Source organism: Apostichopus japonicus, chromosome 21 (genome assembly GCF_037975245.1).
Source record: "Apostichopus japonicus isolate 1M-3 chromosome 21, ASM3797524v1, whole genome shotgun sequence".
Lineage (NCBI taxonomy): Eukaryota > Metazoa > Echinodermata > Holothuroidea > Aspidochirotida > Stichopodidae > Apostichopus > Apostichopus japonicus.
The window spans coordinates 19233832-19252736 of record NC_092581.1 but is presented as its reverse complement, the minus strand read 5'-3'; the positions used below and the strand labels follow the sequence as shown (position 1 = coordinate 19252736).

Here is an 18905-nt window from a genome sequence, read left to right as displayed (position 1 = left end):
TCGAGTTTATAGGCCTTGGAGCTCAGTTACTGGGGAAACGACAATGAACACTGAAAAGAATGTGCAAAGGAGTCACTCATCTACAAAAGAATAACGGTCTTGCGCCCTCATTTTGATTACATAATAAGTTGTCAAACGTTATTTACACACTTCCACAGTTTTTGTGAATACATATGAATACGTACATGTTGATGTGATATAAATGCAGTACGTATGCACACAGACTAAACTGGTTAGGCCCGATTATGACTAAGACTACAGCAGTTACAATTTACATGGTACAGTTTAGTGGTAGTGGCCAATAACAACTTGCCTTTTACTATTCAAGACAATTGGAAGGGTAAAAACAAACGGTACCACTTTCTCTTTTAAAGGGAGTCAGTTCTTTGGGCAGGACTGGCAGTAGCAACGTCAAGTATTATACATGTTTGAACTTTGAACATATGATGATGAGTGTGGTAATGGTATGGAGTGTAGTCATTGGCCCAACTTTCGTTAGAGTAGACCATTGGACCAAGGTCTAGCCCTAGCTGTAACTACCCAAAGTACCGTACTAAGTTAAACTTGAGTACCCTAACATTTAACTAACAAGGACAAATATGTACTTAAATCCAGGCGTAAGGGCTAAGGCCCTAACTTAATTGCAGGGTAGGCCTAGGCATATTGTAATGCAAGGTTCAGTTCCAGAGTGTTGTCGTTTAGATTAATATTGTTCGCTTTTTCACCTGCATCTGGGAAGAAATAACCTAGGCTATAGTGTATAGGCTAGAGGACTAGACTGAGTCTACAGTTTACATGCTGGGGAGAAAAAATTTAAGTTTAACAACAGTTCGTGAAATTTTGATCAAAATCCAACAAGATGAAAACAAAAATAGGGTATAAATTGAAGTTCTAATTTTAGAGGATATAAAATGTGAAAGTTGCTGATAGTCAATCGTATGCTTAAAATAATTCACACAGTTTTCTATAACACATGTAAAGAAAGGAACTGCTTCTCAAGTTCTTTTGATTTATTATTATTATTATTCCTACACTTCAATTCAACTTCTGATGATCAATTCTCTCAAAAAGAGTAAATAAAATTACATTAATTCTGTGATAAAAAAATCATTTTTGAACCCACATTTTCAGAAGCAATCTACCACAGCTAATAGCTTGTGAATTTATATGGCCATGTTCCTCCTACAGTATGTGTGGTCTTGGCCAACTGCACTGAAAATTATGCTCAATTCTGTCACTCGGTGACATGGAATTAAATGCATTTTGACAAGGAAAAGCCAAATAGATGTTGCTAGAAATTTAAAGTATTGAAAAGAAATATTTGATGGATATGAATTTGTATGTCTCATCATGAAATTGGTTAAAATATAAATTTCTTTTACAAATAGCAAGATGAATAGTTTTGAGTGACAAACATTGAATCTCCAGCCATGGCACTGAGTCACACAAATGTTGTTTCTGTCAAAGCTTATGTTTGATTCGTGGAATTGATCCAGCAAGGTTGTGGTCTAACTCCAGCATTAACCAATTGTTTGGCCCAGGCCTCTGAATTAAATTATGAATAAATCATGTAAGCTGAGGATGTCCATAACAATTAGTTATAACCCAAAATGTTAAATTTAAACGAATATCAGCACAACTACAGACTATTTTGTTTCAGATTGAAGCTTTGTTTTATAACATGTGTTTTTCATAAAGTATACACTTCAGTATCCTATACATCCACAGTTGAGCAGGTAGAAAGACAATAGTACAATGTGCAAATGGTATGCCAAATGTGTGACAAGTCATCTCTGGGAACTTCCTGCTCTAAAATGGGGGGGGGGGGGGGGGGACAGTACCGATCACCCAGCTTTGCCCAAAATTTTAGCATGACAAAACACAGCCATCTAAATTATGGGAAATTACTGTGAATAAGTCTCATTTACTATGACAATTGTTACGGCTAGCGAAAATTAAATGAAACAAACCCACCACATCATCAAAGGAAATGAAAGAAAATTCTGGTTTTTCTTGTTGGTGTTTGTTAGTTTTCACTGCTGTGAGTACTGTTAACTATTTCAGCATTCGGGATGGACTCATTATTATTTTGGCAAATTGTGTTTGCTCCACCTATGTTCAATCATTCATTGATAGAATTCCATGATATGTAGAGAAATTTTCTCTTTCAGAATCCATTGATAAGTTGATTTTTACTACAAAGCACTTCTCGAAAGTGTTAAGTTGACTATGGTAATTCTTTGCTTTATGGAATTACAAATGCACAAATGAATAGACTGCAACGAATTCGTAACACCGCTGCACGAATAGTGACAAAAACTCCTAAGCTAAGTCATATAACACCAGTGCTTGAAGACGAACATAGGTTGCCAATATCTCCCCGCATTGAATTTAAGCTGCTGTTTCTCTCCTACAAGTGTTTGTATGGAATGGCCCCGGATTACCCAAAGAACTTATTGAGCCCATATCAACCATCCCGTGACTTGAGGTCCTCTAATTAGGCACTTCTTAAAGTTCCAATGGCCAGACTTTCTTCATGCTGTTCCAAGGCTTTCGTAATCACTGCCCCTACATTGTGGAACAAAATCCCACTTAACATCAGGAAAGCCACCTCATTTATATGTTTTTTCAAATCCCAGCTGAAGACATTACTGTTTTATAGATATTTTAATCTTTAAACCCTCCACTGCGCCTTTGAACAAGCCTTCAGCACTGGATTTATGGCGCATAATTAAGTGATTTATTAACATTACACAACATAAAATTACATTACATTAAGTGTTCCAGTTTTGCATAGCATTTTTGAGGGCTCTGAACTTTGTTTCTGCATTGAAAAACTGCATCTTCACAAATTGAAAGCAAATTTCCCATTTTGCGATGCATGCGATACCGGATAAATTATTCCCTGAAGACTTCATTCTCAGATCTTAACAATCTGCTTAGCTAGCGCAATTTTCACCATAAATGGCATGTTAAACAAGTGTACAGTATTGTTTATAGTCCATTCTGACAAAAATGTCAGACAAAAGGCAATCTTTGACCTATTTTAGAAAAGAAAAATAATATGATTGTCTGTTATTCTCTTCTGTTATGTGTGACTAGAGTACAATGTCTCAGACTACTTGTCCTTGTTCTTTCATTTCCTTAGTACTTTCCTTTAGTAGAGTGTGCAATTATAATTTCATCATAAGCAACAACCTTTTGTTTTAATTTCTTTGTCATCTTATTTAATAGCTATAGATTGAAATAGACTGTTCAAATTATCATTGACGCTCTAGCAAATTTGTGAAAGTGAAAGTTTTCAAAAGTAGATTATTAACCAGGTAACATTTACCTCTTTTTCCCATCAAAGTCCTGTATATAGAGTTTACAGTGTGTATCATGAGTCTTTGTGTAATTTCCTGTTAACAGGGACTATTACTTTGCCAGTGTTAGCAACAGCAAATGTCGTTCAGTGTATTATAACATTTTAACAAAATAAATTAAATGCCTTGAAAAATTTCAGTAGATTTGAACACATCTAGAAGATTTTGTACTAGTCAATAAACATGTATGTTTGTATGTATTTTTGCATGTATGTATGTGTGATCATCTGTCTGTGTAGATGATCATGTAACCAAATATCATGTAATGTGTTGGCTTGTGGAAGTAACTACCCTACTTCCATGGTGGGGTTACTGCTAGTGCAGGAATGGGCTGTAAATTATATTTGTGATCCACAGTGAAATTTTGCAGCCAGTCTGTGGGCTTAAAATATGTTCCAACTTCCATGACATAATTAAAATATTTTGTATTTTCCTTTTTCCTACAACAGTTATTAGAATCCACCACAAGACATACAGTATCTCAGGAATAATCAAACACAGGGATAGAAATTCTGCGACTTCATCGACTTGCCAGCACTATGCAATCCTTCATGCCAAATGTCTGTAGACTTCATAAACATGCCCAGCTTATAACAGGATTTGTTCAGCGTTGCAGGTTTTCAAGAGGTTACCGTGGAAACGAGAACTTCAGTACATCAGTTGGTGCTAAAAGATGGATATGTAACTCACAACACACATTAAGATCAAGCAAAAATTATTTTAGTGGAACTATTTCACCTCTTTCCAAACTCTTATCGACATCTTCCACTCTGGCGAAACAAGAAACGTAAGTATTGCAAGAACTTCGAGGGTCATGCATTAAAATATTTACAAAATATTCAACTGATTGTAGATTTCATCAAATTAACACTGTACTGTAGTACTAGTACTCACACTTGGAGTATGAGTACAACAGCATGAGTACAACAGCATGAGTATGAGTACAACAGCATGAGTACGAGTACAACAACATGAGTATGACTACAACAGCATGAGTATGAATATGACATCATGAATATGAGAACAACAGCATGAGTATGAGTTCAAGAGCCAAGTATGAGTACAACTACATGAGTATGAGTACAACAACATGAGTATGAGTTCAACAGCGTGCATAAGAGTATAACAGCATGGGTATGACTACAATTGCATGAGTATGAGTACAACAGCATGAGTATGAGCACAACAGCATGAGTATGACTACAATAGCATGAGTATAAGTTCAACAGCACAAGTATGAATACAACAGCATGAGTACAAGTACAACAACATGAGTATGACTACAATAGCATGAGTATGAGTACAACAGCATGAGTACGAGTACAACAGCATGAGTATGAGTTCAACAGCACAAGTATGAGTACAACAACATGAGTACGAGTTCAACAACATGAGTACGAGTTCAGTGAGACGTGGTTAAGTGACCAAATATCACCTTTGTTACAAATAGATCAATATACTTTTATAGAAAGTCACAGGGATAGCAAGAGAGGTGGTGGTGTTGGTCTTTTTATATCGAATAATTATACGTTTGTAAAAAGGACTGACATATCTTTTTTCAATGAGGCGATAGAAAGCATTTTCATAGAAATAGCAATGAATAAGAATAATATAATCGTTGGAGTAGTCTATAGACCTCCACAGGGTTTAACATCTACATTCAATGAATATATAAATATTATACTCAATTTAATATCTAGTGAGAACAAACATGGTTATATCATGGGGGATTTTAATATTGACTTCATAAACACTGTGTTTTCAAACAATTTTTTCCCTACAATTTCCAAGCCTACTCGAGTAAGTGGAACCGTGGCCTCACTTATTGACAATATATTCACCAACAATATTACTGATATCACGCCTGGCATACTACTAACGAATATAAGTGACCACTTCCCCGTTTTCATTCAAACTTCAGTAGAACAGAGTAAATCTGATTCTGGCTACTACGCAAGGAACTATTCCGACAAGAATACTACGTATTTTAATAATTTAATACATAATACCGACTGGAATTTCATATGTTCTATTGAGGGCGTGAACGTAGCTTATTACAATTTCATTACAGTTTTTCAAAATATTTATGATGAATGCTTTCCATATATTTATATCAGTAACTCAAAGCGTCGTAAAAAGCGTCATCCTTGGATAACGACTGGTATTTTACAATCAATCAAACGTAAAAATAAACTCTATCGCAAGATGTTGAAAAACCCCAATATGGACAATTCCGACAAGTTTCGTACTTACCGTAATAAATTGACCCACATTATTCGTATTTCGAAAACTCGGTATTATTCTTATAAGTTCAATAGTTGCAGTGGCAATTCTAAACGTACTTGGGCAATAATCAATGATGTATTACATGATAGAAAAAGTAAGTCGTCTATTCCCGACACGATGAAAGTCAGCAACGGTAAAACCAATGATCCTAAGCAGATTACAAACGCATTCAATGATTTCTTTATAAATGTTGGGCCCAACTTAGCGTCAGATATTCATAGTGACACTAATCCAAATCATTACCTAAGAAATTCAAATCCTTCAACCCTTTATATGTCTCCTGCAAATGAGAGTGAAGTATTTAAAGTTGCACTTGCTTGTTTGAAACCAGATAAATCTGCCGGCTTCGATGGCATAAAGCCTTCAATACTAAGAAAGGTGTTACATTACGTTGTTCACCCTCTTACTCACATTATAAATTTATCCTTAGCAACTGGTACTGTCCCAGATCATATAAAAATTGCGAAAGTTATCCCTGTTTACAAAGAAGGGGATCATGATGTTATAGGTAATTATCGCCCAGTTTCTGTACTAACAGGCTTCTCTAAAATCTTTGAAAGAATAGTTCATAATCGTATTTATAATTTTATCAGTAAACATGATATTATGTTCAAAAGTCAATATGGGTATCGGCCAGGACAATCAACCGAACTTGCTTTGACTGAGGCCCTGGAGGTATTGTATGATGCCATAGATAATAAAAGGATTTCCGTCGGTGTATTCTTGGACTTGTCCAAAGCGTTTGATACAATTGATCACCGTATTTTGTTTATGAAATTGTCACATTATGGCATAAGAGGCATAGGACTAGACTGGATTAGAAGCTATTTATCAAACAGAAAACAATTTGCAAATTGTCTTCATACGGATTCTGATTGCATGAATGTTGTTTGTGGGGTTCCACAAGGATCTATATTGGGGCCCTTGCTTTTTATAATATATGTAAATGATATTTGTCATGTGTCAGATAATTGTACTATCATATCATTCGCTGATGATACTAACATTTTTTTCTCTGGCTTGGATCCTGTGGAAATGAAGACTAGAGTTTGTCATGTGCTTGATGAATTTCATGCTGGTTTTCAGCTAACAAACTTTCTTTAAATGTAGGTAAGACAAAATATGTTGTTTTCAATGAAGGTAGGAATAGAAATATTCTGTCTGACATACAGATGCATGGTAGTAGTCTAAAAAAAGTGTGTTCTACCACTTTTCTAGGGGTAACTACTGTATTGATTCTGGTCTGACATGGCGTCATCACATAAATACAATATCAACAAATATTTCTCGTGGCGTTGGGATTCTTTCCAAATTGAAGCACTACTTACCAAAACATATTCTTCGTTCTTTATATTTTACTTTAATTTATCCTCACCTTACTTATTGCATTACAGTTTGGTCTGGCACGGCTGCTTATAACATTAAGAAACTTTTTGTACTTCAAAAAAGGGCTATTCGACATATATCTTCTGCCGACTATAACGATCATACTAGTCAATTATTTGCCTCACTTAAGCTACTGAAATTACCGGACCTTGTGAAAGTTCATCTTGCTACATTCGCTTATCGCTCTATTAATGGGTATAATCCGCCCACGTGTAAAAATTTATTCACTGTTAATAGGGAAATCCATGATTATAATACAAGACAGGCTGGTCACATACATAGACTTTTTCCCCATAGTAACCTGGGTAAACAGAGTATACGTTATCGGGCAAACACTTGCTGGAATTATCTACTTAATCATCATTATCATATACAAAATGATTCTCAGTCACCACGTTCCTTTAAAAGTCAATTAAGCGAGGTTTACATAAGTGATTATTGATCCATAATACTTTTTAGAAATCTTTGTTTGTTTATATCGTTAACACTGATAACTTAATTATTTTCCTTCTTTAGGGAGTGGCTCTACTCGATAAGCCTTTCAGGTTTTTAGATCACTTCCTTTCTCTTTATACTCAATTTCATATCTGTAAACGTTTGTATGACATACTATGTACCGTATATTGAGAAAAAAACAAATAAATGAAATGAAATGAAATGAAATGTATATGAGTTCAAGCAGAATTTCCCTTGGTAAGTGTACAAGTACAAGACTCTAATCAAGGATATCAATACAAGTCCCAGTACGAGTACAAACTTTGGCCTGGGTTTCTGTAATACTATTGAAAATGCCACAAGTACGAGTTGGAGTACAGTACATTCCACTTTACTAGGATATAAGTACAATTATGGACTCACTAAACCATTGCTCCTTCTACTCTGGCTGCTTAAAGGGTGTGAAGACTCGCGCAAAAAGAAATGTCTAATGCCGGTAATCTGACCTATTTTCGTATGAGGTGTAACAGAAGTGTTAGACACTACCATCGATCCCAGAAAATACACACACACAGCTTGCTACTGTCGGTAATTAGACACTAGTGTACAGTCAGTACATACAGCTGCGGTCAATACCCACAGCACAGTGTACAAAACAATACAGCAATGGACATTTCAGGTCCAGATAAAAGATAACAAGGTATCGCGTTTCATTACTGTCTGCATTTTGTAGCGACACTAACAAAACGTCACTTGCAAGCAACGGAAAGTTAACTTTTTCAGATGGCCGCACGCGGTTTGGGGCGAATCTTCAATGCCTTTAAACCTTGCCTGGCAGAGTATAACCTGCATCAATATTTTCCTAAGTGTACCAAACCTGTTGGCTGACAAGCCCACCTCATGAATATTCTGTAGACTTAATCAACATACCAAGGCATAACTTGAATACTCATTGCTTAGTGAGATACAGCATGCATTGTAAGATAACCAAGTCTTTCATCAAGGTCCAAGGAGTTATGAATTTTACAGAAAGCTTAGACACGAGTTAGAAGGAAATGTGAAGAGCAATCTTCAACATTATGTAACATTAGAATGTTATTAAAGTTGTGATAGTCAGATGTCTTTTATTCCTTGTTAGTAATATTTTCAGATCATACAGACTTTATCAAGTAAAACTGCCCTTACAATAAAGATTGCAGACTATTGTCTATGTTGTTACCTGGTGATCTTTAATATCTGGAATATGCCTCATTATTTTATCATTATAATATCATTTTCTGATGTCATTAAGCGTCTAATTAAAATACGTTTATAACCACTACAACCTGCTATTTTACCGTACTTTTCATCAGTTTCTTTGAATCTCTTTGTCTTTCACGCTACAGAATAAAGATAAACTATATCGGTAGAGATGGGACAAAGATGACAGTCAATGGGGTTGTTGGCGACAGCCTCCTGGATGTAGCTATAGATAATGACTTGGATATCGAAGGATATGGTAGGGTCTCCCATTGTATCGTCTTCTGTCTCAAACTGTATGTAAAGGATTGGACGAGTCTGTGTCTTATATCAAAATAAACATGTTCATATCACTACCAGCAAACACATGGTGTTTTACCTTTAGTAGTGGGGACCACGATTTCTTAGATTATGATGGAAAATGCTATTAGATTCTATTACAGGACTGTACTGTACAAAGGCAGTTAGAGAAGCAGGCATCTCCTCCCTTCACACCACCCCCCATCATCCCCACCCCTCCCTCCATATCGTCTTTTGTCTCAAGCTGTATGTAAAGGATTGGATGACTCTGTGTCTTATCATGTAATAAACATGTTATATCACTACCAGCAAACACATGGTGTTTTACTGTTAGTATAGGGTGCCACAGTTTCTTAGATTATGATGGAAAATGCTATTAGGTTCTATTACAGGAATGTAGTGTACAAAGGCAGTTAGAGAAGCAGGCATCTCCTTCCTCCACACCACCCTCCCCACCATCCCACCTCTCCCTTCATACTTCATATTGAATGGTTGGATTACTTATATTAGTGTGAACTTTGACCTTAGGTTAACCTTACTGCTTCAGTGCTATTGATATTAAAACATCAAAAACAGAAGATAACATAAAAGTTTATTAGTCATCAAATTTAATTTCTGAACTGGATATTCAGAAACATGAGGAAGGGACCCCTTTTGTAGGGAGTCAGGGGTGTAATGGCTCTCTACTGAAATATATTTCACTAGGTTTGCCACAGGTAGATGTCACTTTCATCACCACTGGATATTGGTTTGGTATCTGCCCCTTCCCCTTTGCCCAATCTCACACCTGTGTCATTAAATGGTTATATAAAGTATAGGTTGTTTTTATCTACAATGATAGTTAGCTTGAAGTTTCTGACTAAGTGAAATTAAATGTGCAAGTGTGGTTTACATGCATCTAGACTAAAAAGAGCTTACAGAGTGGTGTTTCTTTTTCAGTTCTATCCTTCAAGGTGACACCCGAGGCTTGATTATTTCTTCATTTTGACTTGCATTTAGTCTTATATTCCGGCATTATTATGATCCTTCTGTCTCACTCACACAGTGGTGGCAGCAGTGGGATTGTATATATTCAGGATTTCATGTGTACAGGGAAGCAATTGGTTTGAGAACCTTCATTATATATTAGCCTTGACTTTAAATCTAGTGGCTAGTAATCACTTTAACAACTAATGAACTTAGCTTTTACTTTAGTCAGGACAGTAGTTTGATTCATAAATCATATTACGTTATTTAATGTCTCTGGTTTGTTATATATTCCTCAGGTGCTTGTGAAGGTACATTAGCCTGCTCAACGTGCCACTTAATATTTGAAGAATCTCAGTTTAATTCCCTACCTGAAGCTTCAGACGAGGAACAAGATATGTTAGATTTCGCATGTGGACTTTCTGACACGTAAATTTTCCTGTTTTACCTTCTTTATTTTATCTTACTTTGTAATACGAGCTTGATACATTTCCAAAAAAACCACTGGTTTTAACCCACAACCCAATTTATCATTTGAATATCTATTCCAGTCGATTCCATTTCATCACATATCTTCTGTATCATGAGTTGTACGTGCTAGAATGTTTGTGAGATAAACTGTCTGTTAAAAAAATAAAATGAAAAATAGGAGCTGCTCTGCCTGTTATCAAATATATTTCTCAAGTTACAAAAAACATTAAACATTTATATCTTGGACAGGAAACATTCATTGTGGATTTTTACCAAACCAATGTATATATGCAGGTATCATATTATGCTTTGTGTGTTGTCAAGGCAATGTCCTTTTTTTCCTTTTGCTCCAGGTCGCGATTGGGTTGTCAGATTATCTTGTCAAAGGACATGGACGGTATGACTGTTACTGTACCGGACGGTGTAGCAGATGCAAGGGATGTCTGACATATGACGCTAACTTACACTCACCAGTATTTTTTTATAGTTTTTTTTGTTTAAGGAAGTCTTAGGTCAAGAAAACTCAGCAGAGTGCAATCTCTATAAATATTTGTCAGCACTCAGGTACAGCTTTGATTGGTTGATTTCTTCTCTGCGGGACTTTTCTTCTTGACAGAGATAATTAAGAGGTCGACAGAGTTTTCTACGAAACTGAACCAGTGATGAGGATAAGTCGGACAACGACTATCTCTAGTTAAACCATCCATTATTCACCAAGCGTTTTAGCTTGATTCCATTTGAGGTGATGTAATGGAGATCGCCTTTCCCTCCTTTTGGGCATCTTTTTAACGGCATAGTAACGATAATTAGGTGGGGATACTCACATCCAAGAAAGGTCTGTATACAGGGGGGAAGGAGCTGGGGAACTGGGGGCACGTGCCCCCCCCATCTTCTTCCAAAATAGCAAATGTGCCCTACTGGCAAATAAAATGTGCCCCTTTGATGCAGAACTGTTTTATGGATATCTTAAGCCTTTGTTAATTTTAATATTTTATTTCAATTATTCACGTGCACCATAATAGTATTGAAAGCATATAAACACATCATATATATTTAACCTGATATGGCCGGTGTGTATCGGTTTATAGCATAACGAGTGGTGGTTGTGGAATGAGAAAGTGCCCCTTTGATGTTGTGCCCTCCCCCACTTTTTGGAAGCTTCCTACCCCCTGTCTGTATAGGATTGTTTTGGATGGTGACTGAGTGATTAGTTTTCTCTGGAGTATGAGTGACAAGTCATTCTGCTATATATTTTATATTTTGTTGTCTCTAAGACATTCACCAGGTGTTTCTTTATTCCAACATATTAGCATATAGGAATGAGGGCATCAGTCGTAAGCTACAAGGTTTGTTAACGAAAACAGGTATCAATCATTGCCAGAAATTTGTTTACATAAATTATCTGTGTTCGGTTGAATAACTTGTCAGTTAAGTAACAGGTAAGGGGGGCAGCCAAATGGTGTTAACTACACAGATCTCAAAGTTTTAAACTCTGAATGAAGAAGGATATAGCAAATGAAATGCAAATATTTCAACGGAAAAGTACCAACCCATCGCAAAATTGCAGCTTTAAGTTAGCTGCACCCTGCTGAATGCAAACTGACTCAAAATCAACTACTATAACCTACATTTCAATAGTAATCAAAACATCTCTGTTCGTCAGTAACCACCAGGGCCCGTTTAGGTCACGTGCAAAATTACTTCTCTGTGATTGGCTAAGTTGGTTGAAACTGTTATTAAGCAATTCACTCCATGTCAAGCCTGTGCGACTGAAGCCAAATCGACTTAAAACTGGCCGAGTCTTGGTCAGTCGTAGTCATAAGCACACCCACACATACTTCCTGACCATCCTGGATTTTCTGCGTTCCAATTTGAGTCAGGTTGCATTCAAAACGGGGCAGAAAAGAACTCTGTTGATATAAAAGGAACAGGTTTTTGCAGTTGCTACAGTATGTGTTAAATTTTCCTATCACAAAAAACTGGAGTACAAACTATGTTGTTGCTTCTTCCCCCCCCCCCCCCCCCCTTTAGCATCACAACATACCCTGAAAATACAACTGTGAAGGCTGTTTGTGTTTTCGAGATAACTGGAGAAGAATGAAAGAGTAATTGTTTGCAGCTAGAATTCGTCTAGCATTATTAACTCGGGTAGTTAATAAGATTTTAAAATCTTGACTTTGAACTTGTGTGTTAATGGAAGATTCAGTAATACACAATTACATTGATAAGTAGGTACAGTAGTTTGGTTACTTGTGTGTCTAAAACATTAAGAAAAACTGTATGATATCATTTCATTATTCTGTTATTATAGCCCTTTGGGGCACTGTTTTTAGTATTGGAGTTTTTTCTATACCTCACTAAAATACCTAAACAAAAATTATAGTAAATAAAATAACCAACTCTTATAGAGTATTTGGTTTATTTTCCCAAATAATAGGATGCATGCAATACCCAAATAGAAATGCCAAGTCTAAACTGTGTTTCACTTCCAAAGCTTAAATTTCAACTAGTCTTGAGTGTGGTCTCAAATGTATTTACAGTGAAGGCATTATTGACATGATTTGTTGCAGAGATAAGTGAAGCCAGAGGAGGGTTAGTGGGTGGAGTTGGTGTGGGAGGGGTGAGGGTTAGGTAGGTGGCTAGGAGGAATCTCTTGATATGACTCAAGAAATGATAGGTGGAGCAATGACAATCAGTTCTGAGTAACTTGTAGAGTAAATAGTAACACTGAAAAACAAGTCACACCTTGAAAACTAACAAATGTCTTTTGTCCATTGTCTACAAGTCCTTTTATGCTAGATAATTAGGATGAATTTATTGTTGGAACTTCATTATTACTGTTCAAGTTATTGTAATGATGGTGCCAAAGGCTTGTTAGTTGACCTGTTCAATTCTTTGTGCCAAACGGGAAAGGGGTATACTTTGGGATGTGCTGTCTTGCTTGTGTGTATGTCTGTGTGTGTTAAACATATTGTGGGTCTGTATGTATCTTTGAATTGAGCTGTGTGACCTTTATACTTGGTATGTAGTGGAGAAATCAGATATTTATTTTTGGCGGAGATTTAACGTTTACATGTGAACGTATTCAACATAGGACAAATTCTGAATTGCTTATAAACAAAGTAACTGTCATCTCGGTTGAGTTGAATGTCACTTGATATATGCAAATCTGCATTAATGGAAGTAGAGGTCAAAGGTTACCATAAGTCAACAGACAAGATTAACATATGAAAACACATTAAAACTATCTAAAAGTAAAACTTTATTGGTTGAATGGTGAAGTGAATTCCGCTTAATGAAGCCTTGTTTTTGAAGGATATTGAAAAGTGAGTCTTTTGAGATCAGCAACCTGTATTTCTCTGTAGAGGCGAGGTGTACTTTAGCCAATAACTGGCTCTGGCTATTACTCTGTTATGACTGAGCACATCATAACTTCAGTGTTTCCATGTGTAGCCTTTATAATTTTCATAAACAGTCTTATCTTTTATTATGATGACAAAATATAAATAAACAATGAAACCATGCATTATTTAATCAAGTCTCTGGTGTCATATGTTGACAAATACTTTGTATTCTATGCACTTTAAGGGGTTCTAAACTTTCAAGATTCATAATGAATTTAAAAAGAAAACCACAACTATTATTGTTTCATGTGAGTTTATTCTTCAAACTGCCAATCTGTAGGTACCTCTCAACAGCACAACCATTGAGGGAGTGGGAAATGTAGTTTAAACCTCGAAGGGGGAGGGGGTGGGGAGAATTTTAATCACCTTCCACTGCTGTTCATATAAGAAGTTCACTCTTTACCTCACCCCTTCCCTACTTCCTCACTCAATTACAAAGTGAAGAATTTTATAGTTTTAGTTGCATGAATATTTGCAGCCATGGGCGGCGATCATGGGGGGCCAGGGGGCATGTCCCCCCAATATTTTAGGTGGGGGATATAGTGTCTAATATCCCCCCAATATTTGGTGGCATAGTTTTTTTTTGTGGCTATAAATAGAAAATAATGCGTGAGATTATTTATCCAAATCATATTTGGCGGTGGCTAAAACTTCATCCAACACATGCTGCATGAGGTAAATGACTCTTCGTGGTCGTTTCTATGACCTGTGACCGTATAGCATGTTGTCACTCATGATTATTATCATCATGTCTGTACATCTCTTTTGTATGAGTGTAAGTTCGTACAATCATATATATGATCCACATCGATATGGGTTCACTGGGTTTCCATTTGGCCTGTTTCCTACAAGATTTCTAACCGCAGGCGCGTAGCCGGGGGGGGGGGGCGAAGGGGGAGACCCCCCCCTCGAGCATATTTTTTTTCTTTCTGATATCGATGTTTTATAGTAGCCGTTATAGGAGGTTTTAATATTTGTACACCAATAAATTAACTGTGTCTGAATTTTCGCAAATTCCCTGACCAACATTTTTCATCATACTTCCCTCTACTCTTGCAATTTTGACCGGTCTGTTAGGGGTTGAAGGGGTTTTTTTTTTTATTGGTTGTCCATTAGATGAAATTGTGTGCAACATGATGGGTATGTTTTGAAGTGAATTTATTATTCAAATTCTGAACAAATAATGGGATTAAAACCTTGAATAATGGGGCTGACGGGTATTTTGGGCTTTTATGTAGTATTACCTACAAAAGCAATGATCCACAGGAGATGCGATGAGGTCGACAATGATGTGTGACTGGTGACAATCTTGAAAAAGGTTATGGATGAAAAAAAACTATTGGGAAAAAATTGGTTCTCAGGCAAAAGTGTACATCTGGTTGGTCATTTTCAAGCCCAAGAAGTGCAATTTCCGGTGATCTGGGGGGCTATTAAAACCAGAAATATTCTTGTACGCTGCGCGCCAACCAATGGTGGTGCTCCGCTTTGATAGTAATTTGCGCCGCCCCCGGTTAGAAAATCCTGGATACGCGCCTGGATACACCCAAGCAAATGTCTCCCCCCTCCCAATATTTGCAACAAATCGCCCTTGTGTGCAGCTCACAGAGGTAGAAAGAAGGCAGAAGGATCTTGAAATATTGTACGGTGTAAAATTATTTTTAAAGACACCTCAAAGTTGATGGTTATGCCTACACCCCTATACTTCTCTGTTTCCCTCCACTACCTGGCACGTCGCACCTCCAGTTTTTGCCAATGAAAATGCAAATAAGTATCAACATTTGTGTTTTGAATTAAGCTGGTTTAATAGCTGGCTAATTAAGGAGATGCCAAATGGTGATTATCAAGGATAACTATCCGATTACGTGTGAAGGAATATATCATTTGTGTCGTGTTAATGTGTCACGTCACAGACCCTACATGTTACAACTAGTTCCTATCTGACACAATATGCAGCTTCGAATGAAATATTTCCCACCTGTTTCAATTCTCTGCCCTTCACCCTCAGCTTTCTAGCTGACCCTCACCCCCAGATGGAAAATTCTGGCAACGCCTCTATTATAAATACCAGTCATCGCATCTAAAATTATTGATTGACAGGTTAAAACTTTGCCACACCCAAAACGGAAACCATTTTAGAAAATTTTGAACTCGCGCCGCCATTCAAAAACCACCGTTATATATCTGGTAGCTGTCACGGCTATTTGGCAGACTACTATTAGCAGTAGCATACGGACACTTACAGGTACATATCGTATACGTATATAAAAGTACATGCTCTATTCCTTCAGTTGGAATAAGTAGTTGGCCAGATCGACGGTAAGTAGATTCCTTATTTCCTAAAGTTTTCCGTTACTGTTCGAGCAGTACTTTCATTTCCTATAAGAAGATCGCATTTTGCGGCTCTCAAGATAAACTCAATTTATTCCAGTCGAGTTAAAAACTTAAATTTGTTATGTTTTTTTGTGTTACAATATCGTGTGAAAATAGTCTGTTGAAGAAGTTGATAATGATAGCCTAGCCTATCTAAGTGTTATATCGTACGGGGGCGTGTTGATTCTGTGCTTGACATGGCATTACTCACCCTAACTAACCGTAACAATAGGGCGAGTTCAATAATTGTGGCTCATCAAGAAGAGCAAATACCAAAGAGATAGTCCTTAAGTTATGCCTATGTCAAACTCAGACCATAGTGTGCAATAACATTGAAAAATTAAAATATTGTGTCTCATTGACTTAGGCCTAGGCTACACCTTTTAAGTTAAACTCTACGTTAGAGTCACTCTGACATTTGAGTAACGTTAGAAGATGAAGCCTAATTCAGCTATAGACTAAGTTAGGCTCCCAATCTTATATTAGTGTTTTGGGGCATATACTGTAGATGGATTAGTAGATGGATTCCGCCAAGAAATAGTTAAGATAAAAGTTACCACTAAACAAAATTATAATGCTAAGCCCTGGTCTTACCAGTAATTGTTGTAACAACCTGTAGTTGTGAGGGCCTAACTAGGTACATTTTCTAAAAGTCCGATTGAAATGTAGTGAGAGGAATACCACAAGGTACTTAGTTGATTTTAGATGTTTGGAGGATGCACACTGTAAAAAATTTCAGTGTTGTTAGTAAATAATGGAACTGCCAAGTCTCCTAATCCTCCTCTCCCAACATAAATATAGGCCTAAGCTTAATAAGAAAAAACATTCATTCATTATGCATGTAGTCCTTTGCATTCACACAACACTCTACCACAGCTAGAAGCGCATGATTTAATTTGCTGATTTCTTTTTCGTTAATTAAAGGTTTTAGTCTTCAGTTTCATGAAATTAAACTTCCTCTTATGGCTAGGAAACACATGATTTGATATTTATTACTGTATAATATTTAAACTGTCAAGACAAAATATTTAATTGTACTATATTGTGGCAATAAGTTATAAATTTATCATAATTAAAGGGGCGTTTGGTAATCTTGTTACCTACCAACTACAGGTGGACTACCAGAAGATGTTAATAATTCAATTGTAGTATGGTTGTACATGTGTAACCAAAGTTAGTTTATAAAGCAGGTCTTTGTTTTTTTGCTCATGGATGGTAGTTTACCAAACCTACGAAGTAGTGCCCAAAATAAGATTGGTAAACTTTAATTAAAAATTGATCAATTGACCTAATTCACTTCTCAAATGTTTCACCACTTGAGTTATTATTTATCAAGTAATTTGAAATTTTGTTTCATTTCAACATTTCAACATTTCTACACCCTAACACATCTATAAACAGAGTTAATCTCATGAGTCATGCTAAAAGCACGGCAAATCATAAATAATTTACATTGTGGGCACTTTCTTTTGCCTTAAGTAATTGAAGTGATATTTTTGGTCTATTGTGAGCATTGAACTCTATTTGTAAAGTATTCTGGATCAAATACTAAAGCTATAACATAAAAAAATTAACCAGAATCAATGTAAATAATCACTTAAATTGGAAAATGTTCATTCAAGCAAATTGACAACAAAAAGGAAAAAAGGGACCCCCCCCCCAAATAAAAGCACTGGAAAAACTATTCAAAACAGTGAGGAATACAAACATTTGGGGAAAATATTGGATTTACTGCACTCTTAGCTTACCTGTCTCAACTCTACCATTGCACCTTCCCATCTGGCTAGCTTAACGACTGGTAATATTTGAGCCCATCAGCTTCCGAATCTACCATTCGTGAAGTATTCTGGTGATAATCTTTCTTTCAGTTGTATCATGTTTTATTGGACTTTTCCTTACCGTGTTTTGGACTTCATCATTTGGAAGAAGTTTTCTCAACATGCTTTGCGAGGTGCTGCTTAAGTCTCCTTTGACTTTTTCACCTGTTTTCGATCATGGTCTGTCTTACAGTAGGCGTTTGCCCTGGTTTTGGTATCGTTAGTTTTGGAAACTGCTGGAACAAAACTTATGCAACTCTTGTTGAATCAATGGGTTGTACTGACCAGGAACATGTTAAATTTACCAACTATGACGTTTAAGATAACCAGATAACCTGACGAAAGAGGAACGTATTCTAAGCATTCTGATAAAAATATACATTCTCTTCCTCTGTATTGCATTTGAGATGACAACAATTTGAAGTTGACCTGTTTTGTACAATTGAGACAAGAACTTTTTTTTTCTTTTTCAAAATTAGGGTGCATTTACAAATGAATACACTACAGTCATTGGTATATTGAAGACTTTGCATCCTATAAAGCAAAGTTGTAACTGTGTCCAATCCAAAGTCTAAACCATAAATGGAAAAACAAAACATCTTGCTGTCAGTGAGCAACTACAATATGACATCACACCTGTTTGTTCAAGTTCACTTACAGTATGCTACAAACTTGTGACAATTTATACTATCCCACCAGTACAAAACAGGCATGTCATGCAAATTTGCCAGGATGTCAAGTCTACATTCTTCAAAGTAGTTCAAAAATAAATTTTCCTCTGGACTATCCCTTTACGAAGGTATTGATATGACTGACACCCTCCAATCAGGTTTCCTTTCATGGAAACTATCTGTAAAATGAGCCAT

The 18905-nt window shown here is 36.4% G+C and overlaps 3 protein-coding genes across 4 annotated transcripts in view; 2 read left to right on the top strand and 1 right to left on the bottom strand.

The window, feature by feature from the left end:
• The window catches only part of LOC139962409 (protein mago nashi homolog), a 183793-nt gene that overhangs the window by 107110 nt on the left and 57778 nt on the right, over positions 1-18905 (bottom strand). The gene's annotated exons all lie outside the window — the stretch shown is intronic.
• LOC139962408 (adrenodoxin-like) lies at positions 185-13982 on the top strand. Of its 2 annotated transcripts, none has more exons than XM_071962326.1 (5): positions 185-340; positions 3815-4152; positions 8858-8970; positions 10277-10406; positions 10802-13982. In XM_071962326.1, the coding sequence occupies exons 2-5, from the start codon at positions 3905-3907 to the stop codon at positions 10893-10895; spliced, it is 585 nt and encodes a 194-aa protein (XP_071818427.1). In that variant the 5' UTR covers positions 185-340; positions 3815-3904; the 3' UTR covers positions 10896-13982. The 2 variants fall into 2 exon arrangements, with proteins under 2 accessions (XP_071818427.1, XP_071818426.1); XM_071962325.1 differs by having other exon boundaries at positions 201-353.
• Positions 16019-18905, top strand: part of LOC139962404 (radixin-like) — a 50208-nt gene continuing 47321 nt past the window's right edge. The window contains exon 1 of the mRNA XM_071962318.1: positions 16019-16168. The gene's annotated coding sequence lies outside the window, so the exon portion shown is untranslated. The remainder of the gene's footprint in view (positions 16169-18905) is intronic.